Consider the following 19,771-nt stretch of genomic DNA (forward strand, 5'->3'; position numbering starts at 1 on the left):
CCAGGTATAGCAAAAGTAAAAGCAGAAGCAGTACACTTTAATCCCCCACAATTCAGAAGTTCAGTTTCACAGAAGTCCTGTGTCATTTTTAAGTAAAAATGAAGGCAAGTTGTCATTAATTAAACACACACATCAAAACATACTTACAATCTCTATAAACATATTCACTCATAAAAAGTACAAAAACAGAACACTTTTGTCACAAAAAATACCCCAAACCTAGTTATTTAGTCCAACTACTAAAAAATAATTTGTCTGATAAGACGTTTCTGCTTAAATATGAACAAAGTAAATTGCAGGTATTCATAAAGATACTCTGTCCCAATTCCAGTCAAAAAATAGAAAAAAAAATAACTTATGTCTGGAAGGCTTCCCAAAATCTGGCAGAAATGAAAGATCAGAGCCAAACATTGATCCTGTGATGCCCAGAGGTGCTCTTTTGACTCAGAAAAAAATGGAGACCAGACTGCTGCTTTCTTCTTGTGGTTCTTGAGACACAGCAGCCTGGGCACATGTGTGGTGGGGCACCAGAAACTTTTGAAGACTGGCCAGCTATTAAATTCCGGACAGGATATAATGCAAACAGCTATAGACTACTGCAGCAGTGAGAATGATGAATGTATTTCATAATCCTTACTACTCAAAACTTAAAAAAAAAAAAAGAAAGAAATTGTAGTGTTTTATATTGTGTATTACTTGGTTTTCATTATACCACAGATTCTAGAAAGACTGAATGAGAGCATGTCTATGAAACTATGACTTTGCTGCTAAATAAAAATACTTGTCAGTCTTGTGCACATAAATGGAAAGTACAGTTGCATATGCTTAACATAAATGTAGATGTTCGAGTGTCTTCACTGTTGCAGTAATAACTGTCAGTTATTCTTACTGAGGTAGCCCTTGGCTGTCCAGAGTACCAGAGATTTAATTTTCTCCTCCTCGGCTAGAGGACACCCTGCACCTGACATCATCATGTCTAGGTACAAGGGCTGTCAGCCAGTGCAATTTTACAAGCCTTTCTTTCTCCCAAGTTGAAGCTCTAGGTCTGGAGCACAAGGCACCAAAAGGTTCCCAGTATGCATAAGAAGGGTCCTTAAAGATCTAATGGGGTAGATGAGAGGGGCTTGGGGTAGGAGAAAGGAATAGGGAAGAGATTCCCACCCAATCATACAGAATAACAGAGGGGAAGGAGGGAGGGAAGACCCACTGCAACAGTGGAGACACTTGAACATCTACATTGATGGTCAAGTACTGTACTATATCCAGTGTTTCTCACTGTTGCAGTAGTAACTACATGGGAAGATTCCCAAAGCTGAGAAAAGGGGATGCTAGAAGACTGCAGTCTTGTAGAGCCTGTGCTATGCCCTACAGGACTGCAGATGCAAATCCAGCCCTGGTTTTGGAGAAAATAAGATTATAATGTTTGGTAAACGTCTGGACAGAGAACCAAGTGGAGGTCTCTAAATTTTCCCTGGTTGGAACTCCTCTAAGAAAAACACTAGTAGTAGGTGTGGGCCTCATAGAATGAGATCTGATGTGTTGTGGAATTTGCTTTCCATGATGTAGGTAACAAAATGCAATACAGCTGGAAATCCATTATGAATTTGCTTTGCTAATAGCTTGTTGCAAGCAAAGGCTACAAAAACTTGGTTGGACTTTCTGACTGTTTTGGTCCTGTCCAAGTAATATCCGAGTTGTCTGTGAATATCAAGTGAATGCAGGACACTTTGGTTCTGGGGGTGAGGGAAGAAAGATCAGAGGCCACTTTTGGCATGAAAGAGGGATTTGTCCTGTGGGTAACTGCCCTGGTGGAAAACGGGGGAAGGTTCAGTGCAAATGAGGGCTTGCAGTTCTGAAACCCATCAAGAAAAAGTGATAGCCACTAAAAGGTTATTTTCCAGGAGAGAAATCTTAATGTCAGCTTTAGCTGCTGTCTCGAATGGTGGTAGAGCAAGCTTTTCTGCACAAAACTGAAAAACTGAAATCTCAAGGAGGAAAGGGAACTCTTCGGGAAGGCCTAAGGTAGATAAAACCCTTAAGGATCTGCTTTATAAGTGGTTGCGAGAATAGAGGAGGCTGCATGGGAAGGCAAACCAGATTTGAATAAATGTAATGCAGGCAAGAACATGCTTGATCCCTTCTGAACTTACAGAGATATAATGTTGCTGACATCAAACTGAAAACCTTTTCCATTTTGAAATGTATGACTTTCTGGTACTAGGTTTTCTGGCTTCTTTTAAAATGTCTAGCATGTCATTGTCTAAACAGAGGTCCCAGGAAGCAGTTAGTGAATTAACCAAGCTATCAAATCAGGCTCAGGCTGTACAGGGAAGGGAATCAATGCTGCCTCGGCCAAAGTGGTGCTATCAGTATCACTCTTGGCCATTCCTCCTTGATTTTTAGCAGTACCCCGGGGATGACAGGAATGACAGGGAATATATAAAAAAAAAAAAGAGTTGTCTACGGAAAGACTGCATCTATCCTGCAGGCCTTAGGTTTTTTGGTCATTGAGCAAATATTGCTTTGATCTGAAGTAAAAAGATCTATTTCTGGCACATCCCAAGATAGGCAAATGATACTGAATACATTCTTGTTCAAGGTTTAATTTTGAGGGTTCACTTCTAACTTTCTGAGGTGATCTGCTAAGGAACTGTTTTCCCCTAGCAAGTGGTGGGTTAGGTGTAGAACCAGGGCTTGAGCTGTGTCCCACAAAGATATGGTCATGTGACACAGAATAAGATTGGGTGCCCCCTTGCTTGTTTATGTATCTCATCTCTATGGTGTTCTCGGATAGTGTTTTGAAGGTTAGGATGCCCTTGACAGAAGCCATCATTTCTTTAAGACTGATACTTTTTTTTTTTTTAAAGAAAGCTTTGTTCTCATTTTCCTCAAGCCTTGAAGCACTGGAATGTGTTCCCCAGGCTAGGTCTCAGGCATCTGTGGTCAAAGTCTGGTTTAGTTCTCGGATCTTAAATGGTGCTCCTGAATTTTGGTTGCAAACAGAGATCCACCAATGGAGTTCGCTTTTTAAACAGGGAAGAGGTGGAATTTTTTTGGTTGAGAGATTGGCTGTGTTAGTTCTAGACATTCTTTAGATACCACTGAATTGCTCTCATGTGAAGCCTGGATAGGGAAATCTTAAGGATACATCATGTCATGTACCCAGAAGTCTAAACATCTCCTGTGATAAAAATTCTGTGAGGGGGAGAAGACAGAGGAAGCAGTTTGTCAGGAAAGGGACCTTTTTATCTTGAAGGAAAACCCTTTGAAATTCTGTGTCCAGTAAGGCCCCTACACAGACAAGCTTTTGGGATGGAGACAGACTGAATTTCTTTATTTTAAGGATGTATGTAACATGGGAGAAGAAAATGGTCACAGTTAGGTATAGGGAAAAAAAGCTCCTCCATAGAACTTCCTTGGATCACATAATTGTATAGGTAAGAGCAGATGTGAATGCCCTTGGTTTTGCAGTATGCTATTACTGGAGCCAGGCATTTGTTTAATACTCTAAGTGCAGTAGATAAATCAAAGGGCAGAGCAGAGTTACTTACTTCCACTTGCTTTGAAACACAGATGCTTCCTATGGGACTCTACAATGAGAATGTGAAGGTAAGCATTTTTTAGATGCAAGGTAATCAGGTAGGCCTCCGGAAAAAGCATAAGCAGGAGCTTTTGTAATGCAAACATTTTGAATTTGGGTACATGAAGAAATGTGTTTAATCCTGACAAGTCTAATATGGGTCTTCAAGTTCCCTCCTTTCTTGAAACAAGGAATAGTCTTGAATAATACCGTCTTCCCCTTTCTTGGGAGGGTACCTCTTTATGGAGCCTTGCTGCTGTAAAAGCAGACCCACATGGATAAGAGTTCCTTTTACTTGATTTGGTGAAGTGCCTGTAGGCTTTGGGAAAGAGGCAAAGGAAAGTCTATAACCTGCTTTGATAATGATTAGCACCCATTTGGCTTGGGTAACCATGGTCCATTTGTTGTAAGAGAGAGAGACAACCCTCCTTCTAGCTTTGAGGCGGTGGGGGGGTTGGAGGAAGGAGGGTAGGGGTGGTTGGGGGTGAGACCTGAAGGGGAGGGAACAAAGAGGTAATTGGCTGAGTCATGGTTGCGTCCTGCTGTGCCACTGGGATTGGGGTCCACTAGGCCTAGAAGTAAGTTCTGGTTGCCTTCTTTTATGTTGACTCAATGTTCTACCCGTTCCGACCCTTCTCCATTTTTGTCTGTGCCAAGAGGGAAGAAAGGACTAGAACTTAGTGGGATAGTTTTTACTAAACCTGGGTGGCTGAACCTGCAGAAAGCCCTTGATTGTCTGCATAGATTTCACCTTGCCATCCAGTTTTTTGAAAATAGCCTCGGTCTTGGGTCCAAATGAAAAGTTCTTGTCTTGAAAAGCATTGAGAATTTCAGACTTAACATGACCTGAAAGGGATTTGTTCCCTTAACCAGGCATGTCGGAGGATAACAGACCCTGTGGGAGTCACACTGCTTGATGCATCTAAAGCATCACAGTCACAATGCAAAGAATTTTTTGTAACTTGACAGAGTTGCAGATGTCCAGCAGTTCTTTGAAGAGGTAGTTCTGTTTTTCGTCCCCTCCAGTTTTTCTTTCATATGGTCCAGCAGAGTTTCCTGGTACTTGCCCTTAAGGAACTGGCAATTGAGAGATCTTATAGCCAGGGTGGGAGAAGTATACACTTTCTGCAAAATCAATTCAGGGTTTTTCCCTCCTTATCATTTTGCAATGGGTTCTGAGAAATTTTACCTTTAGCTCCCTTAGGACCCTGAGTCACCACTTCAGCATCAGCAGTAGAATTCCTAAAAAGGTGTTTATGTGAATCCAGTACCCTAAAGAAATGGTCTGGCTTCCTTGGAGCAGATGGTTGGGAATTAGGCTGCAGGGTTGAGGCTGAAATAACAGCATCCACTATTTCTAGAACTGGAGTAATGGCCAATGTTTTATGCTTAGGCAGCTTAAAAAATTATCTTACCCTCCTTCTTAGTTCAAGGGTAATCCTGAGTTTCCCAACGGGAATTATCCATCATTTTATGAAGTGCTTCCCCACAAGATGAAGTCCTCAGGTGGTGAGGCTGAGGCTAGGATGCCCCCTGAGTCAGAATCTGCATATGAACCTATAGATAACTGGTCTACATAAGCTAACTCATCTGAATCTTAAGAATCTGAGGATTCCTGGGGAGGGGGGATACCTCTTTCTTTTCCAAGAAACAGATTATGTAGGAGCAGGATGACTAGTAGGACTACATTGTCTGAAAGCTTTAATCTGAATCAAATTCTCAACCAGTATTAGTAGGGAATGCTAGTAGGCCTTTGGGGACTGTGAGCTTAAAGGCCTTGTCTGAGGCATGCCAGGAAGAATCCTTTAGGCTTGGTCCTAGGTGTGATGTTAGAGGTACTGGGGTGGCTGTGACCTGCACATGGTCAACTGGCAACCTCTTAGAGGTTTTTGGGATTCTAACCTCCCTATCAGAAGCAGAAGTCTGGAAGCCAGGCATGCCGATTGACCCTGGAATAAAAAAAAAAAACTCTTGTCCTTTGGCTTGTATGAATGTGGAAGGGCCAGGAGAAATGTAGGACCCCAAAGCGCACTTGAGAGCAGTTGCCAACACTCCCTCAGTCACTGGAAGGGACTGCAAAAGAGTCTCCTGTCCTTCGACAATCAAAAGCCTGGGTAGAATGGCTGATGGTGAAGCTGTGTCGTCTGCCACCTGTGTACGTTTTGGAAGCTTCTACCATTGTTTATGAGAAAGGTCGAAAAGAGAACAGCTGGCGGATGCCATAGTACGTGAAGATCCCAGACACCCTTTTTCTTTTTCTAAATACTATGCAAGGGATTCGGCCCTATGAAGGATTGTACACTTCTTAAAATTAGCACAATGGGGACAGTTAGGAATGTCGTGCTCTGGGCCTACGCAAAAAAAAAAAAGGCAAAGGAAATGAAAGTCGTAATGTGGAATCTGTTTTCCACAATCAGGACAAGTATTTGTACTAGAACTCATCTAACAGAGCAGACAAAGAAGAATGAAGAAAGGTTCCCCAATGGGGCACTTATCTTTAAGATGTATTCTGGTCTTCGAACCAAAAACTGCAATCTATGAATGAGGATGCTTTGGGCTCTAAAGGCAAGAAAGAGTTGTAAGATGGCACTGGACAAAGAATTTTATACCCAGACATTGTGACGTCAGGTGCAAGGCATCCTCCAGCGAGCCAAGGGTTACCTCAGCAAGAATAACGCATATAAATATTTCTGCAACAGTGAAACACGTTGAACACCTCTAGTTGTGGACAGTATCGCAAAAAAGACCAGCTGACTAGCTTATGTTAACTAAGTAATAAAGCAAATCCCAGCAGAAAGGAATACCAAGCGGTGAAGTTCTGAATAAATGTCAAACACTCAAACTTTTAACCTCTTTTAAGATGCAAGAAACAAAGCGGCTACAAACTACTCACAAATCAAATTTTCAGGTTCCTCAAAAATATAAAAGTGAAAGTATTTCTCTATGCCTAACCTTTCCTAAGCTATCACCTTCCAACACATTTAACAATCATCATCTATGCTTAAGCTGTACCTCTGTTCATCCAACCAATTTTTATCCATGAAATCCTCTCCTTTATCTTTCTTGGGTAAACTGTACTTATTTAAACTTTATATCTGCTATTTAGGCAAGTTTCATATTGTCTGTTCAAATTTAGTGTTGTATTTCATATTTATAATCATTTTGTATCTTGTACATATGACCTAGATATTGCTTTTCTGAAGCCTGTGGCATGTCCAAAATAGGTCAATTTTGGATCACTCCATTGTCTTGATAACCAAATTCAAATGAAATGATTACAATAAATTTGCAATAAAATCAAATTATAATGAACAACCATGAAGTAGTATTTTATACATGCAGTGTTCTCTGAATTTATACTATTGTTCTATGCAGCATGCAATGCTTAAGCAGCTGGATAAATTACAACATGGCACATATGATTCAGTGTTCTATCTGCTAGAGAATGAATGCCATGATACTAGCATCAAAAATGAGTGTTATTCTACCTCAAAAGGACAGAGACCATATTCCAACCATTAACACACCTGCCACAATAATGTGCACCAGTGTGAGAGCAACACAGGTCCTCTCAGTACTTACCTCAGCTGGGGCTGGTGGCAGGATGGGAGAAGGGATTTCAGGAAGGCTGCTTAGTTTAGCTCCATTTTTCACCAACTGAATGTGGCTGTTGTACTGAGCCTGCAATGTAAGAAAAAAAATGTACAGGACAAAGAAGCAGGAGTGAAGAATGCTTTTTACAAAAACAGGCTATGAGGTAGCCTTAGTGCATATTAACAATCAGCACTTGCAGCCATCTGTTTCAGGGCTTTTAACTCCAATAAAAAACTTTTTGATCAACATCTTGCTTTGCCATTATAAAAATCAAATATTAAAAGAGCATCCATCCTACTTAAACATAATGGGCAATTCAAAAAACACTATGTTCTTTCAACAAATGAGAACACAGGAAAGTACAGTTGTGTACACTTACCATAAATGTAGATGTTCGAGTGTATTCACTGTTGCAGTCATCACACTTAGGTTATCTGCCTGCAGGTAGCCCTCAGTCGGCCCGAATACCAGAGTCTTGAGATTTCTGTGTCGGATGCTGTCACTTCTTCCATGACATCAGGTCATCAGGGATGTAAAACATGCAGCCAATGCCACATCATCAGTTTTTCTTGTCCCAGATGTCAGGAGCCCCCAAAATAGGAAGCAATTACATGGTGTGGAACACCCCCAGTAAAAAGTAAATACCATTGTTATAAGATATGGCCAAAAAAAAATAGGTAGAAAGTATAGAGAAATCAGGGGGCTGGAGGGAGGGTAACCAGGACTGCAACAGTGAATACACTCAAGCATCTACATTTATGGTAAGTGTACACAACTGTACTATGTTCTTCATGTTTTACTGTTGCTGTCAACACATTTGGGTCGATTCCCAAGGCTGAGCATTAGGGCTGGCTAGCAGGCCTTGTAAGACTGCTTTGGAAAATTCAGCTTTGGATTTAGAAAAGATAGGTAAGTGGTAATGCTTGGTGAAGGTGTGTACAGAACTCCAGGTTGCAGCTTCCACGACGTCCCTGGTAGGGACTCCCCTGAGAAATGCTGTAGAGGTTGAGATAGCCCTAGTGGAATGAGTTCTGATCCCCTGTGTGGTAGGTTTTCCATGATGTTTGTAGCAGAAATTAATGCAGTGTGCTATCCATTTAGAAATGGTTTGCTTTGAAATGGCCTTGCCCTCTGCCCATGTAGCAAAACTGACTAGCATCTGGTCAGATTTTCTGAAAGGTTTAGTCCTGTCAAGGTAGAACCTAAGCTGCCTGTGCACGTCCAGGGAGTGCAGGATCCTTTCCCCTTTATTCTGAGGATTAGGGAAAAAGGGTGGCAAATTAATGGATTGGTTGAAAGATACCACCTTGGGCATAAATGATGGGTTAATCCTGAGGGAAACCCTGTCCACATGGAAGATAATGAAGGGTTTCACGGCCATAAGGGCCTGTAATTCAGACACTCTTCTTGCTGAAGTGATTGCTAGAAGTAAGGCTGTTTTCCAAGTGAGGAAGTTTAACTCTACTGTAGCAGCAGGTTCAAAGGGAGGAAGCGTGAGCTTCTCCAGTACAAAGTTAAGGTCCCAGGCTGGAGTGGGAGCTCTCCTGGGGGGGGGGTCTTACATTTTTGGCTCCTCTCAGGAACTGTTGACCAGAGGGTGAGAGAAGAGGGGTGGCTCAGTATTGTAATGAGCTGAGATGGCAGAGGCATGAATCTTAACTGAAGAGAAGGACAGGCCTTTGTGGAGCAGTTCTATTAGGTAATTTATAATATGAGGTAAGTTGGGCAAGGTTGTGTCCAGTCCCTGAGACTGGCTCCAAGAACAGTATCATTTCCACTTTTCTGAATAGGATTTCCTAGTACTAGGCCTCCTTGCCTCAAGGATGACATCCAGCACCTGTTTACTGAGCGCTGCTGGTGAAGTGTTCAGGGGATGAGCCAGGCTGCTAGGTTCAGGGTTTGCAGCTGAGGATGCAAAATCTGGCCCTCCTGCTGGGACAGCAGGGAAGGGATCTGAGGCAGGTGCCATGGTGGCACTACTGTCAGACTGCGCAAAAGTGGGTAACAGTGTTGGCATGGCCAGTCTGGTGCAATCAGAATTGTCCTTGGCTTGTCCTACTTGATCTTTAGTAGAACCTTCGAGAGGAGGGGCAGAGGGGGAAAGGCATAGACTGAGAGGTTTTTCAATGTAAAGGACAGGGCATCCACTTTCCATGCTTGGATGTGGTGTGTTCTGGTGCAACATTTGCTCAATTGATAGTTCTGCGGGGAAGCAAATAGGTCCACCTCTGGTGCCCCCCACATGTGGATCAGAAACTTGAATGATTTGGGTTTCAGTTTCCACTCGTGTGGGTCCATTAGATTTCTGCTTAAGTTGTCTGCCAGTGAATTTAGTTTGCCTGGCAGGAAATGCGCTTGCAAGTGCACTTGATTGCTCAAGGCTGTGTTCCACAGAGCCATGGCTAACCTGCAGAGTGGGTAGGAATGGGTTCCCCCCTGCTTTTTTATGTACCACATAACTGTGGTGTTGTCTGTCTTTATCAATAGCTGCCCTGGAAGAATTCTTTCTGACTGATATGCAGGTGCATTTGTTTTGGGCTCCATTTGCCTTGAATGCATTTTCCTGCTATGTCAGCCCCCCCATGCATAGACTGATGCATCTGTTGTTATGGTTTGGGCAGTGGGGGGGGGTTGAGTAAAAGGGAGTCTCTTGTTGTGGTAGCAGGCCTCTGCCCACCAAAGGAACTCTGTCCTTAGGCAAGGAATGATAGGAATCATTGTTTCCAGGTGCTGGGAATGTTGACACCAGAGACTTTTTAAGTACCATTGAAGTTTTCTCATATGCAGTCTTGCATATGGAATTAGTAGAATGCAAGAGGCCATGAACCCTAGAGCTTGCAGTATTTAATTTATATTGCAAATAGCTGGGTTTGGGTGGCCAGCAGACTGAAGTAGTTTGTCAAATAAATCTGTTTTTTTCTGGAGTGACGAATGCCATCTGGGAAGTTGTGTTCCAGCTTGCTCCCAGGAATACAATCTTTTGGCTGGGTACCAGATGTGATTTATTTTCGTTGATGGTACACCCCGGTGAAGTTAGAAGTCTCTTTACAAATGTCAGGTGCTGAAGTAGCAATTCCTGACTGTCTGCCTGAATCAGGCAATCATCCAAGTATGAGTAAATTTGAATTTGTTTCTGCCTGCAATATGCAATGACTGGAGCTAGGCATTTTGTGAATACCCTGGACACAGTAGATAAGCCAAAGGAAAGTGCAGTGAACTGGTAGTGTACAGAGCCTGCTCTGAAACGTAGATATTTCCTGCAAGATTCCCTTATGGGGATGTGCAGATATGCTTCTTTTAAGTCTAGGGTGGCTAGCCAGGAGTCCTTGGCTAGCATAGAAAGCAGCTGCTGGAGCGTAAGCATTTTGAATCTTAGAACCACCAAGAAGATGTTGAGAATAGACAGATCCAGGATAGGGCGCCAAGAGTATTCTTTTCTGGGTACCAGAAACTGTCTGGAGTAAAAACCTTGTCCCCTTTTGCTCTGCTGGGACAGGTTGAATAGCCTTGATACTGAGAAGAGAAAGTACTTGCTTTTGGGCCTCTGCCCACTGGTTTGGGGGGAGGTCTGGCCATCTGCTTGGGGTTGGCAGTGAGTGGAAGAAGAATCTTTATCCCTGGGATACAATGTTAAAGACCCATCTGTCCTGGGTAATGTACTTCCAGTTTTTTGCGTGCAGGGCTAGTTTTCCTCCTAAGGGTGCAAGTACTTGGGCAAGGCTTGGAAGGATGAAGGACAAGTCATTGTGAACTTTTTCCATAGGATGGTGGCTTACTACTCCCTGATTTTGAGGTGGGAGCACTCCATTGTTTAGATCTGTGCATACCCTGAGATTGTAGTCTTGGTGGTCTGCTGTCTCTGGGTTTGGACTGAGAAGGGCTGGGAGGGACTGGGAAAGACCAGTTTTTAGAAGGCCAGTGTCTACTGAATCTAGGTGGCTGTACCTGTAGGAAATCTTTAACAGTTTGCATAAATTTAGCTTTTTCCTCCATCTTTTTGAGGACTTTTTCTGCTTTAGGGCCAAACAGACGTTCTTGGTTTAATGGAGTATCTAATAACTTTGCTTTGACATAGTCTGGCAAGATTTGTTCCTTAAGCCAAGCATGCCTTCTAAGAACAGACCCAGTGACAGCAGCCCTGCAAGATGCATCTAAGGCATCAAAACCACATTGCAAAGTATGTTTTCCAACTTGGTTAGCAGAATGCATTAACCATTGTAAATCTTTATGTTCTGCACAATCAGGAATCAACATAATTTTTTGTTTAATTAGTTCCATAATATGTTGCTGATACTTTAACATGTGAAATTGGCAATTTAAAGCCCTGATGGCAAGAGTAACAGAGGTGTATACCTTCTTACCCCATCTGTCTAAAGCCCTAGAATCCCTGTCCGAAGAGGTAGGGTTTTTAGCTGTAGTAGCCTTAATGCTTTTAGGCCCCTGGGAAATGGTCTCTGGATCTGCAGTAGGATTCTTAAATAGGAAATTGAGAGTCGGTTACTCTGTAGTACCTGTCAGGTTTCCTGGGAGCTGGTGCAAAGTATCAGGGGTAAGACTGGATTCCATTAAGACATCATCTACAATTTCCAGAACAGGAGGGATAGCTACAGGTCTGTGCTGAGGCAAGTTTAAAAATTCCCTGAATCTCTTTTTTGGACTGTGGGTAGTCCTGGCATTCCCAGCAGAAATGCTCTCTGAGGGTTTGCAGGGTTTCACCGAAAGAAAAATCCTCTGGTGGGGAAGCAGAGGGAATGGAGTCCTCTGCATCTGAATCCTCATAGGTTGATAAAGGTATGTCCTGGTAATCAGAAGGGTCAGAGTCATCGGACTCATGATCTGAAGAATTAGAAGGAAAATCAGTTCTTGGTCTTTTAGAGGGGGAAGGCTGGCTTCCCCTAATTAAGGTAATAAGGTCTTCAGCCATTGTAAGCATTTGTTTTTGTGGCATGGGGCCCTGAGAATGTGCTTTGGTCATCTGTTTCCTAGGCCTAGTGTGAACTCAGGGCCTGAGAAATTCGGTATTTTTGGTTTGAAACAAAGTAGTCGGTTTACTACGAACATCGGAAGGCCTGAATACACCCTCAGAAGCCAGTGCCTGCACAGCGGCTCTGGACCCATCCAAGGTAAGGCATCCGCAGGTTCCACAGTCAAAGAAGCATCTTGCAGCATACCGCATACCAAATGGGTCTCAGTAGAGGCCTGCGAATCTGTAGAAGCGGGTATCAGGGGCTATGAAAGCGCCTCACTGAGTACCAGCGGACTGGCGACTTGCTTAATGGAAGCGTCATCAGCAGTTTTGGGCCTATGCGGTCTGTCTCTGTCTTTATCCTTATGTTTTTTTCGGAAGATCGGTAGTTGGATGGCTTATCGAAGCCATTTTGGAATACGGAGAACGAGCGCGAAAGAATTTAATGAAAAAATAGCCTGATGACTAATAGTTTGGGCGTTGAACAGGGCACAAAACCGACAGTAAGGAACATTGTGGTCTGGGCCTAAACAGGTGATGCGGGAAGAATGAAAATCTCTGTGAGGTATTTGCTTTCCACAGGCAAGACAATTATTAATTTTTTCTGACATCGTTTAGAGCAAGAAAAAAGGATCCGCAACGGGGTACTTATGTTTTAGAAGATGTCAGGTCTGAAACTAGAAAAACGAAAATTTCAGGAGGCAGCCGACCGGCACTTGCGAACTGCTTCTGCTTCGGGCTCTGCTTGGCAAAAAAAGCTGATGTAATGGTGTCGGTTGCATGTTTTATACCCTTGGCAACCTGACGTCATGATTGAAGTGACAGCATCTGACACAGAAATCCCAAGACACAGGTATTCGGGCCGACTGAGGGCTACCTGCAGGCAGATAACCCAAGTGTGATGACTGCAACAGTGAAACACGAAGAACATCATGCTTCTAGATAAAATTTTATTTTTCAAACAGTATTGCAAAACATAAACTCCCCTTGAATTTGTACCTCTTGGAAATGTATCTCCCAACATCCTGCATGTATTACAACATAAAGGTAGTTTGTAATTATATTACTGGGACAAGAAGTGCTAAACAAGTTAACTGTAATGGCAGTACAATTGTAACGTAAGTATGTATTCATCAACTTGTTAAATTAACAGTTTGGCAAAAAATAAAACAAATAACACATGGTGTTTTACCAAACTGCTCATTTAACAGGTTGGTAACTACCTACTTAACGGTTATGCCAGCTTTATAATAATAGGGTTACCACCTGTCCCTCTTTGGGCAGTTGTGTCCCATGGGAAAAAAAAAAACTAAAAGTGGCAAATGTCCTGAGATTTTTAGGACAAAAAATATTTCCCAAGTTTTATTTAATAGTTGCATAAAACAGTCATTCTGTATCTGAAACATCTAAATATTATATTAAATAGCATAAGCGATTCAAATGCTACAAGAATAAGTTTTTATTTTTGGCAAAAAAGTGATTTTCTGTCCTTTGCACTGGCAGTGAGTAAATTTTAACCTTCAAAATCTCACATTTCTACAAAAAATGTCTAACTCTGGGCATTGAAAAGGTGGCAACCCTATTACAATAAACCCTAAATAGCATCTATTTTCCCATAGATGTAATTAACACTGAAGGTTTTATAGAGGACTTGACAATACTCTGTGATAACTTTTACAGAGGGGCTATAAGCAAGTTGAGGTTAATAGGATGGATGATAAGGTTCATTCCCTGAGAAGTGTAACCAAACTGTATTTTTCTGATAGCACAAATAATATGGGTGATAGAGCAACTGGAAACAAAATACATGTGCCACTAGTTTTGTCGTATAGCAGTGACTTTGGACAGATACGCAGTGGTATTCACTCCACTTGGAATATATTTACAATGAATGACCAACCGTGTTAAAGAACTTGTAGGTGAATGCCCTTTTTTCTGGTATAAAAACAAAAAGTCTTTAAAAAAGCATCTTTGTTATAGCGAGAATAAAAAATTTCAATAATGGAAATGTTAATGTATCTGCTCCTATGTCTGCAGGTACTTTTGGTTGTGGTAGTTGTAAATACTGTTCATATTTAGACAGTTCAGACATATTTCTACATCTGGTATCTAAACAGAAATATGTGTTTAAGGTACATATTACTTGTAAGACTCCCAGTTTAGTTTACTTGGCTACCTGTATTGCATGTACTAGTTTCTATCTGGACCAGACAAGCCACCCTTTCTACGAAAGAATACGCAAACATTTATACAGTGTAAAGAGATGTGACGTGACAAATGCTCTAGCGAAGCACACTATGGAGCATGATTTTTCTCATACTTCTAAATTTAAAGCTGTTGAACAGGTTTATATTGGGCTATGGGGTGCAGACTTTTACTGAGGAAAGGGAGCTACACTGGATTATGCAGTTTCAGGGTGATAAGACACCTGGACTTTATGATACAGTCTCTTTAAAGCCTGTACTCAGTTCAAGGGATTTGCACAGATAATGCACAGTATTGCTTTGACAGGCTGTTGAATTAATTGCCTGGCTTTTTAAATGTTGGTTTGTGATGTACTGTTTGTATGATGAAGCACATTTGTGTGAAAGTGCTCATGTTTTTTATGTTGCTATTGTAATTAAACCATTTTTTGAACTAGCCTTGTCTTTGGAGGACCTTCACATTTTTTACTTGCTTTTGAAACTGCTTGGAAGGTACACTAGCTTAGCCCACTGGAGGTTTTCTGAACTTTTAAGTTAAAAAAAGATAACTTAACACGGTTTTCCTTAAAAAATGTACTCCCATCACATGCTACAAACACACCAGAACTAGACAGTGATGTAAATATCATTTATAAGCTGTTGAAACTTGAGTAAACCTATATCTAGATGACAGCTATCTTCTGTGTTTTGTGTGTGTGTGTGGGGGGGGGCAGTGAGTTAAGACCTGGGAGTAGCTCTGGTAGGTCAAGTAACAAAATCTCAGAAAATGAAATATAATAGCACAGTGCTGCTAGCTCAGACATGAGCACAGTACTGAATTATCACAACATCAACTCACTATCACATACACTTGTTGGATGAGAACCTGAAGAAATGTAAACACTGTTTGTGGTAGGCCATATATTATCGAAGTAATAATGAACTGAGAAGAGGCTTTTCGGAAAACAGTAAAATTCAAGAACACTGTAAACAAAATTGCCTTTTGAAAAAGCAAAGATGCTAAAACCTTCAGTTACATATGCTTACTACTTAACCTGTAGCTTTATGATTATGGTTCCATCTCACATTAAAAGCTAAAAACACCACCAGTCCTTACAGCTTCCAGGCTCAGAACTTAACAGACTATTTCCAAAACCATCCTATTAACAGAAGGGAAACAATATCTGATATAAAAGTGACAACTTGGACTAAAAAATCAGAGTTAGTCATGAAAGTGATGGTTGTGGAAAATATGTTTCTGCACATCACCCAGTCTGAGAATTAATCAAAACAGGATACTGCTGTGCTTCCGACACCATGGTAACCACAGCCATGTCTGTGGGAAGCTGACAATGTGCACTGGTGTGTGCTGCATAAAAAAAAGTCAACGGTTCAGTGGTAGTGCAACATGTGACTAAACATGAAAGGCGTGCTCCATTAGTCCAGCAGTAGGGTACAGTCTATTACTGAGGGTACAGCCAATGTGACTACCTTATAAAGAGGTCAATCCAGGAATCCCAAGTACCCTGTCTCTCTCTGGAAAAAGTCACACATTATCCCTCTGCACAAAGGAGGAAATTCAACAAACATTAACAACTTTACACCTATAACAATCTCATCTCCCTTTGCCAATATACTTGAAAAATATACTCAAAAACAATTGCTAGACTATCTCCTGTAGGAAGAAATCTTATCCCCAACACAATATGGCTTCCATCCTTCACACAGTACTAGCACTGCCCTTCTAACCTATAAAGATACTGTCAATAAAGCTACAGATAATGGCAAACTAGTATCTTCCTTATCTCTAGACTCGTCTAAATCCTTCAATACAGTCTGTCACAGCAAATTTCTACTTCAAATGTCCTTACCAAGTCTCTTTCAGCCCAACCTTCTGTGATTCAAAAGCTACTTGTCCAATAGGCATATGTCAGTAAAATGGCTCACCATGCTCTCTCCTTACCTCCCAGTCACTACCAGTGTACCCGAAGGCTATATCCTTGGGCCCCTCCTCTTTAACATTTCCAACATCCTCTACACTTCCATACAACAGGCCACTGTAATACAATATGCAGATGATTCCACTCTGATTTGCACATTTGACAACATGGTACACCTCAAAAGAACGTACTCAGGAAGCTTTAACACCCACTGAAACATGGCTTCGTAAGTCACAACTGATGCTCAACCCCCCCCCCCCAAAAAAAATCAAACTACTACTTTTTTCCCCAAATTGCTTTCTAATGAAAAAAATAATTTTAAAGTCCTCTCGCTTGATAATACAACCATTGAAGTCGCTTCTCACAGCAAACTATTAAGAGTGATGGTGGACGATAATCTTACATTTGATATACATACAGAGAATTGCAAAAGAAAAACTCATCAAAAATTACAGATGATTTACAGAGCCAAAACTTCTTTCAAAGAGGCAACTAAAGCTACACTTGTTACTACTCATCCCCCCAACACTCTTCTTTATGGTGCTCCCATCCTTACCAACCTCCGGGTTCCACAAAAATTAAAACTTGAACAATGCTATAACAAAGTTGCTAAATTTGCAACACTTACCCCTTTCACAACCCACCACTGTATACCAGTGAAAAAGCATAAATTGGAGAGAACTGCCACATAAACTAACACACAGACAAATTCTTAGTACCTATAAAATTATCCAGTTTCCACCTGCCTGTCCAGCACTAAAAGACATTCTATACAAGTATGTCCCCAGTCTGTCATTGCGATCCAGTAACCAAAAACACCTGTCTGTCTAATAGCCTAGCAAATCTGCTGGCCATTGTGTGTACTTGTACAAGGTTGTTAAGACTTGGAACACCTTACTTGTATCCATCAGGTCTATACCCTCCCTCCCATCTTTCAAATCAACAATGAAAGATGTCCTAGCTGTAATTTGGCTCTGTTCCTGCACAAATCCAGAATAAACTTCATCCATAAATGTGAACAAGTATTTTTTTCATTCCTTATACTTCCTTAATCTCCCCTCTTCACTTACTTCCATACTGCTAATTCTCTTCCCTGACTTTTTCTCTAAATATACCTTAAGCCTGTTTTTACCTCACTTCATATTACAGTTCCTATTTGCATTAGACTAACTTACCTTTACTTTCTCTACAAACTGTCTAATGTTTCTCTATTAAATGATTATCATATATCTAGTACTGATTTTTAGCCGTTTTTATATTATGTCTAATGTGTTATACTTACTTAAACTGTAAATGTTTTTTGTTTTATTTTGAAGATTGTAAAATTATTGGTCTTAAAATACTGTGTAATAATTTGGAGCTTTCCTCTTCACGTCTCCATTGAAAATATTGTGCAAATGGTGTGTGATGCCCATGCCCTGGCCCAGCAATCAAAGAGCCTCACTCCTCACCACTACCACCAGAGAGGGCATCTCATATAAGAGGAAAGGATAACAAATACACACAGTAAAGTGCAATTTCCCTTAAGAGCACACAGAGATCACAGTCAGTCCGGGGCTGGTCGCTCCCTTGCTCCCCAGGTCCCCAATAAGACTCCCCACTGGCACAGCTATAGGGACCAGATCTCAGCCTAGCTGGGCAAGGTAAAATCTCCAGCACCCTCTCTGTCCAACCAATGCTTCGTGTCCCTGCCCAAGTAGCTGACACACACACACTTTGAGATAAGAATTTATACAACCACACAGACACTTCTGGGGACGGCTGGCACAGGTTCTCCAGCTGTGCCCCCTTTTACCCAAACTATATGGTAGTATTTATTGCCACCACCCAGCTAATATTTATCAGCTACTCAAAGGCCCTTAAAAGGGTGCCCAATAATTACTGTGCAATATTGTTATCCAATTGGTAGTATAGTCCACGGCTAAAGCTATAGGAGTGGCTTTGTGCAATTTTACCAAAGGCATACAAGTACCCTAAAGAGCTTAAATTACCTCTACAGAAACCAGCCACAGTTAAAAGGTTTTAAAATATTTAATAATAAATAAATAAAACCACAAGACAATGCTTTCTACTACACAGTCAGTGCTAGTCAAGACAGTTCAGAGATCACACAGAAATACTTAAAATAAATCAGTAGTACAGTTCTGACATCACAGAAAACCACTTAGTCTAAACTTTCTAATTCCTAGCTATTGCTACAAGAAAACACACTTCTAAAATAACTTACTTATAGAGCAAGGCAGAGTGCTGTGAGTAAGATAGTCAAGGCAAAATGCGGAATAATCTCTGGGTCTCACTGTTTAAATTGAAACTGCAGTTCTGATAAAACATTACATCATCTTTTACACTTTCCTTGTGTTCCCAGGCTGACAGAAACTGCATTTACATTCTTTTACACTTAGAGCAATAATGGATATTCCACATGTAAATTCTGGTGATTAACTTTAGCCTAAAACAATAGGCAGGATGCTTATTCCAGACTCATTGACTCCAAATTTTAACGTCAAAGGAACAGACAAAGTAATTTTAATTTTAAAGGACCAACAAGAAATGCTTGACTTAGCTTTCTTTACAGAAATGGGCAATGTTGCCACATTGTTTTAAGTTCAACAAGCCTGTGATTCACATTCATATTTACAAATGATATAATTATGCATAAAATTCTATCTAGCTAGGCTGGCAGCATTCACCCATCTCTACCAGTCTTCACCCCCCCCCCCAGAGAACTCAAGCTAGTTTTTCAAGTGACCCTTGAGAAACGCCGCTTGAGAGGGTTAGGTCTATCTGAGTGTACCTCACCCCATTCTCTGTCTTGAGAGACCATCTGTTTTGGCATTGCTAACCCTAATGCGGTGCTGCACTGACATATCATATGCTTGCAACCCCAGGCTCCATCTTAGCAACTTGGCATTATGCTGGCTGGCTCTGTTTAATCATGTTAGGAGGTTGTGATCTGTCATAACAGTGAATTTCCTTCCATACAGATAAGGCTGAAGTTTCTGCAGTGCCCGCACTACGGCTAGACATTCCTCTTCTACAGCTGCATAGCATTCCTCCTTGAGTTGGAGCCTATGACTGAGGTAAACCACTGGGTGCTCTTCCCCCTCTAAAGAAATCGGGCTAAGTACAGACCCCAACCGATGGTTTGAAGCATCCTCCTGCAGAACTAATTCTTTGCTGTAATATGGACTGGCTAACAAAGGGGGTCCTCCCAAAGCTTCTTTAAGCTTCTGTAATGCCTACTCACTTGCTGGGGTTCACACTACCTTATCTAGCCTGTTCTTCCTTGTCAGGTCTTTGAGGGGATCAGCTATGATACTATAACTGGGGACAAACTTTCTGCATTACCCTGCTGTCCCTAAAAATGCCCTCAGCTGCTTTTTAGTAACAGGTACAGGCCATGCCTGAATGACTTCCATTTTGGCAGGTTCTGGCCTTATCTTACCACTCCCCACTCTATGTACTAGGACGGAGACCTCTGCCATACCCACTTGACATTTGCTCAGCT

The 19,771-nt window shown here is 41.5% G+C and overlaps 1 protein-coding gene across 2 annotated transcripts in view; it reads right to left on the reverse strand.

Annotated features, from left to right (window-relative positions):
- The window catches only part of RNF214 (ring finger protein 214), a 706,739-nt gene that overhangs the window by 215,179 nt on the left and 471,789 nt on the right, over positions 1-19,771 (reverse strand). For both annotated transcript variants that reach the window (XM_044080961.1, XM_044080960.1), the window contains exon 11: positions 7,163-7,261. In XM_044080961.1, the coding sequence (XP_043936896.1) occupies positions 7,163-7,261 (99 nt within the window). The remainder of the gene's footprint in view (positions 1-7,162; positions 7,262-19,771) is intronic.

The sequence above is a fragment of the Protopterus annectens genome, chromosome 8.part0, assembly GCF_019279795.1.
Source record: "Protopterus annectens isolate FY-2018-M chromosome 8.part0, PAN1.0, whole genome shotgun sequence".
Taxonomy (NCBI): Eukaryota; Metazoa; Chordata; order Ceratodontiformes; family Protopteridae; genus Protopterus; species Protopterus annectens.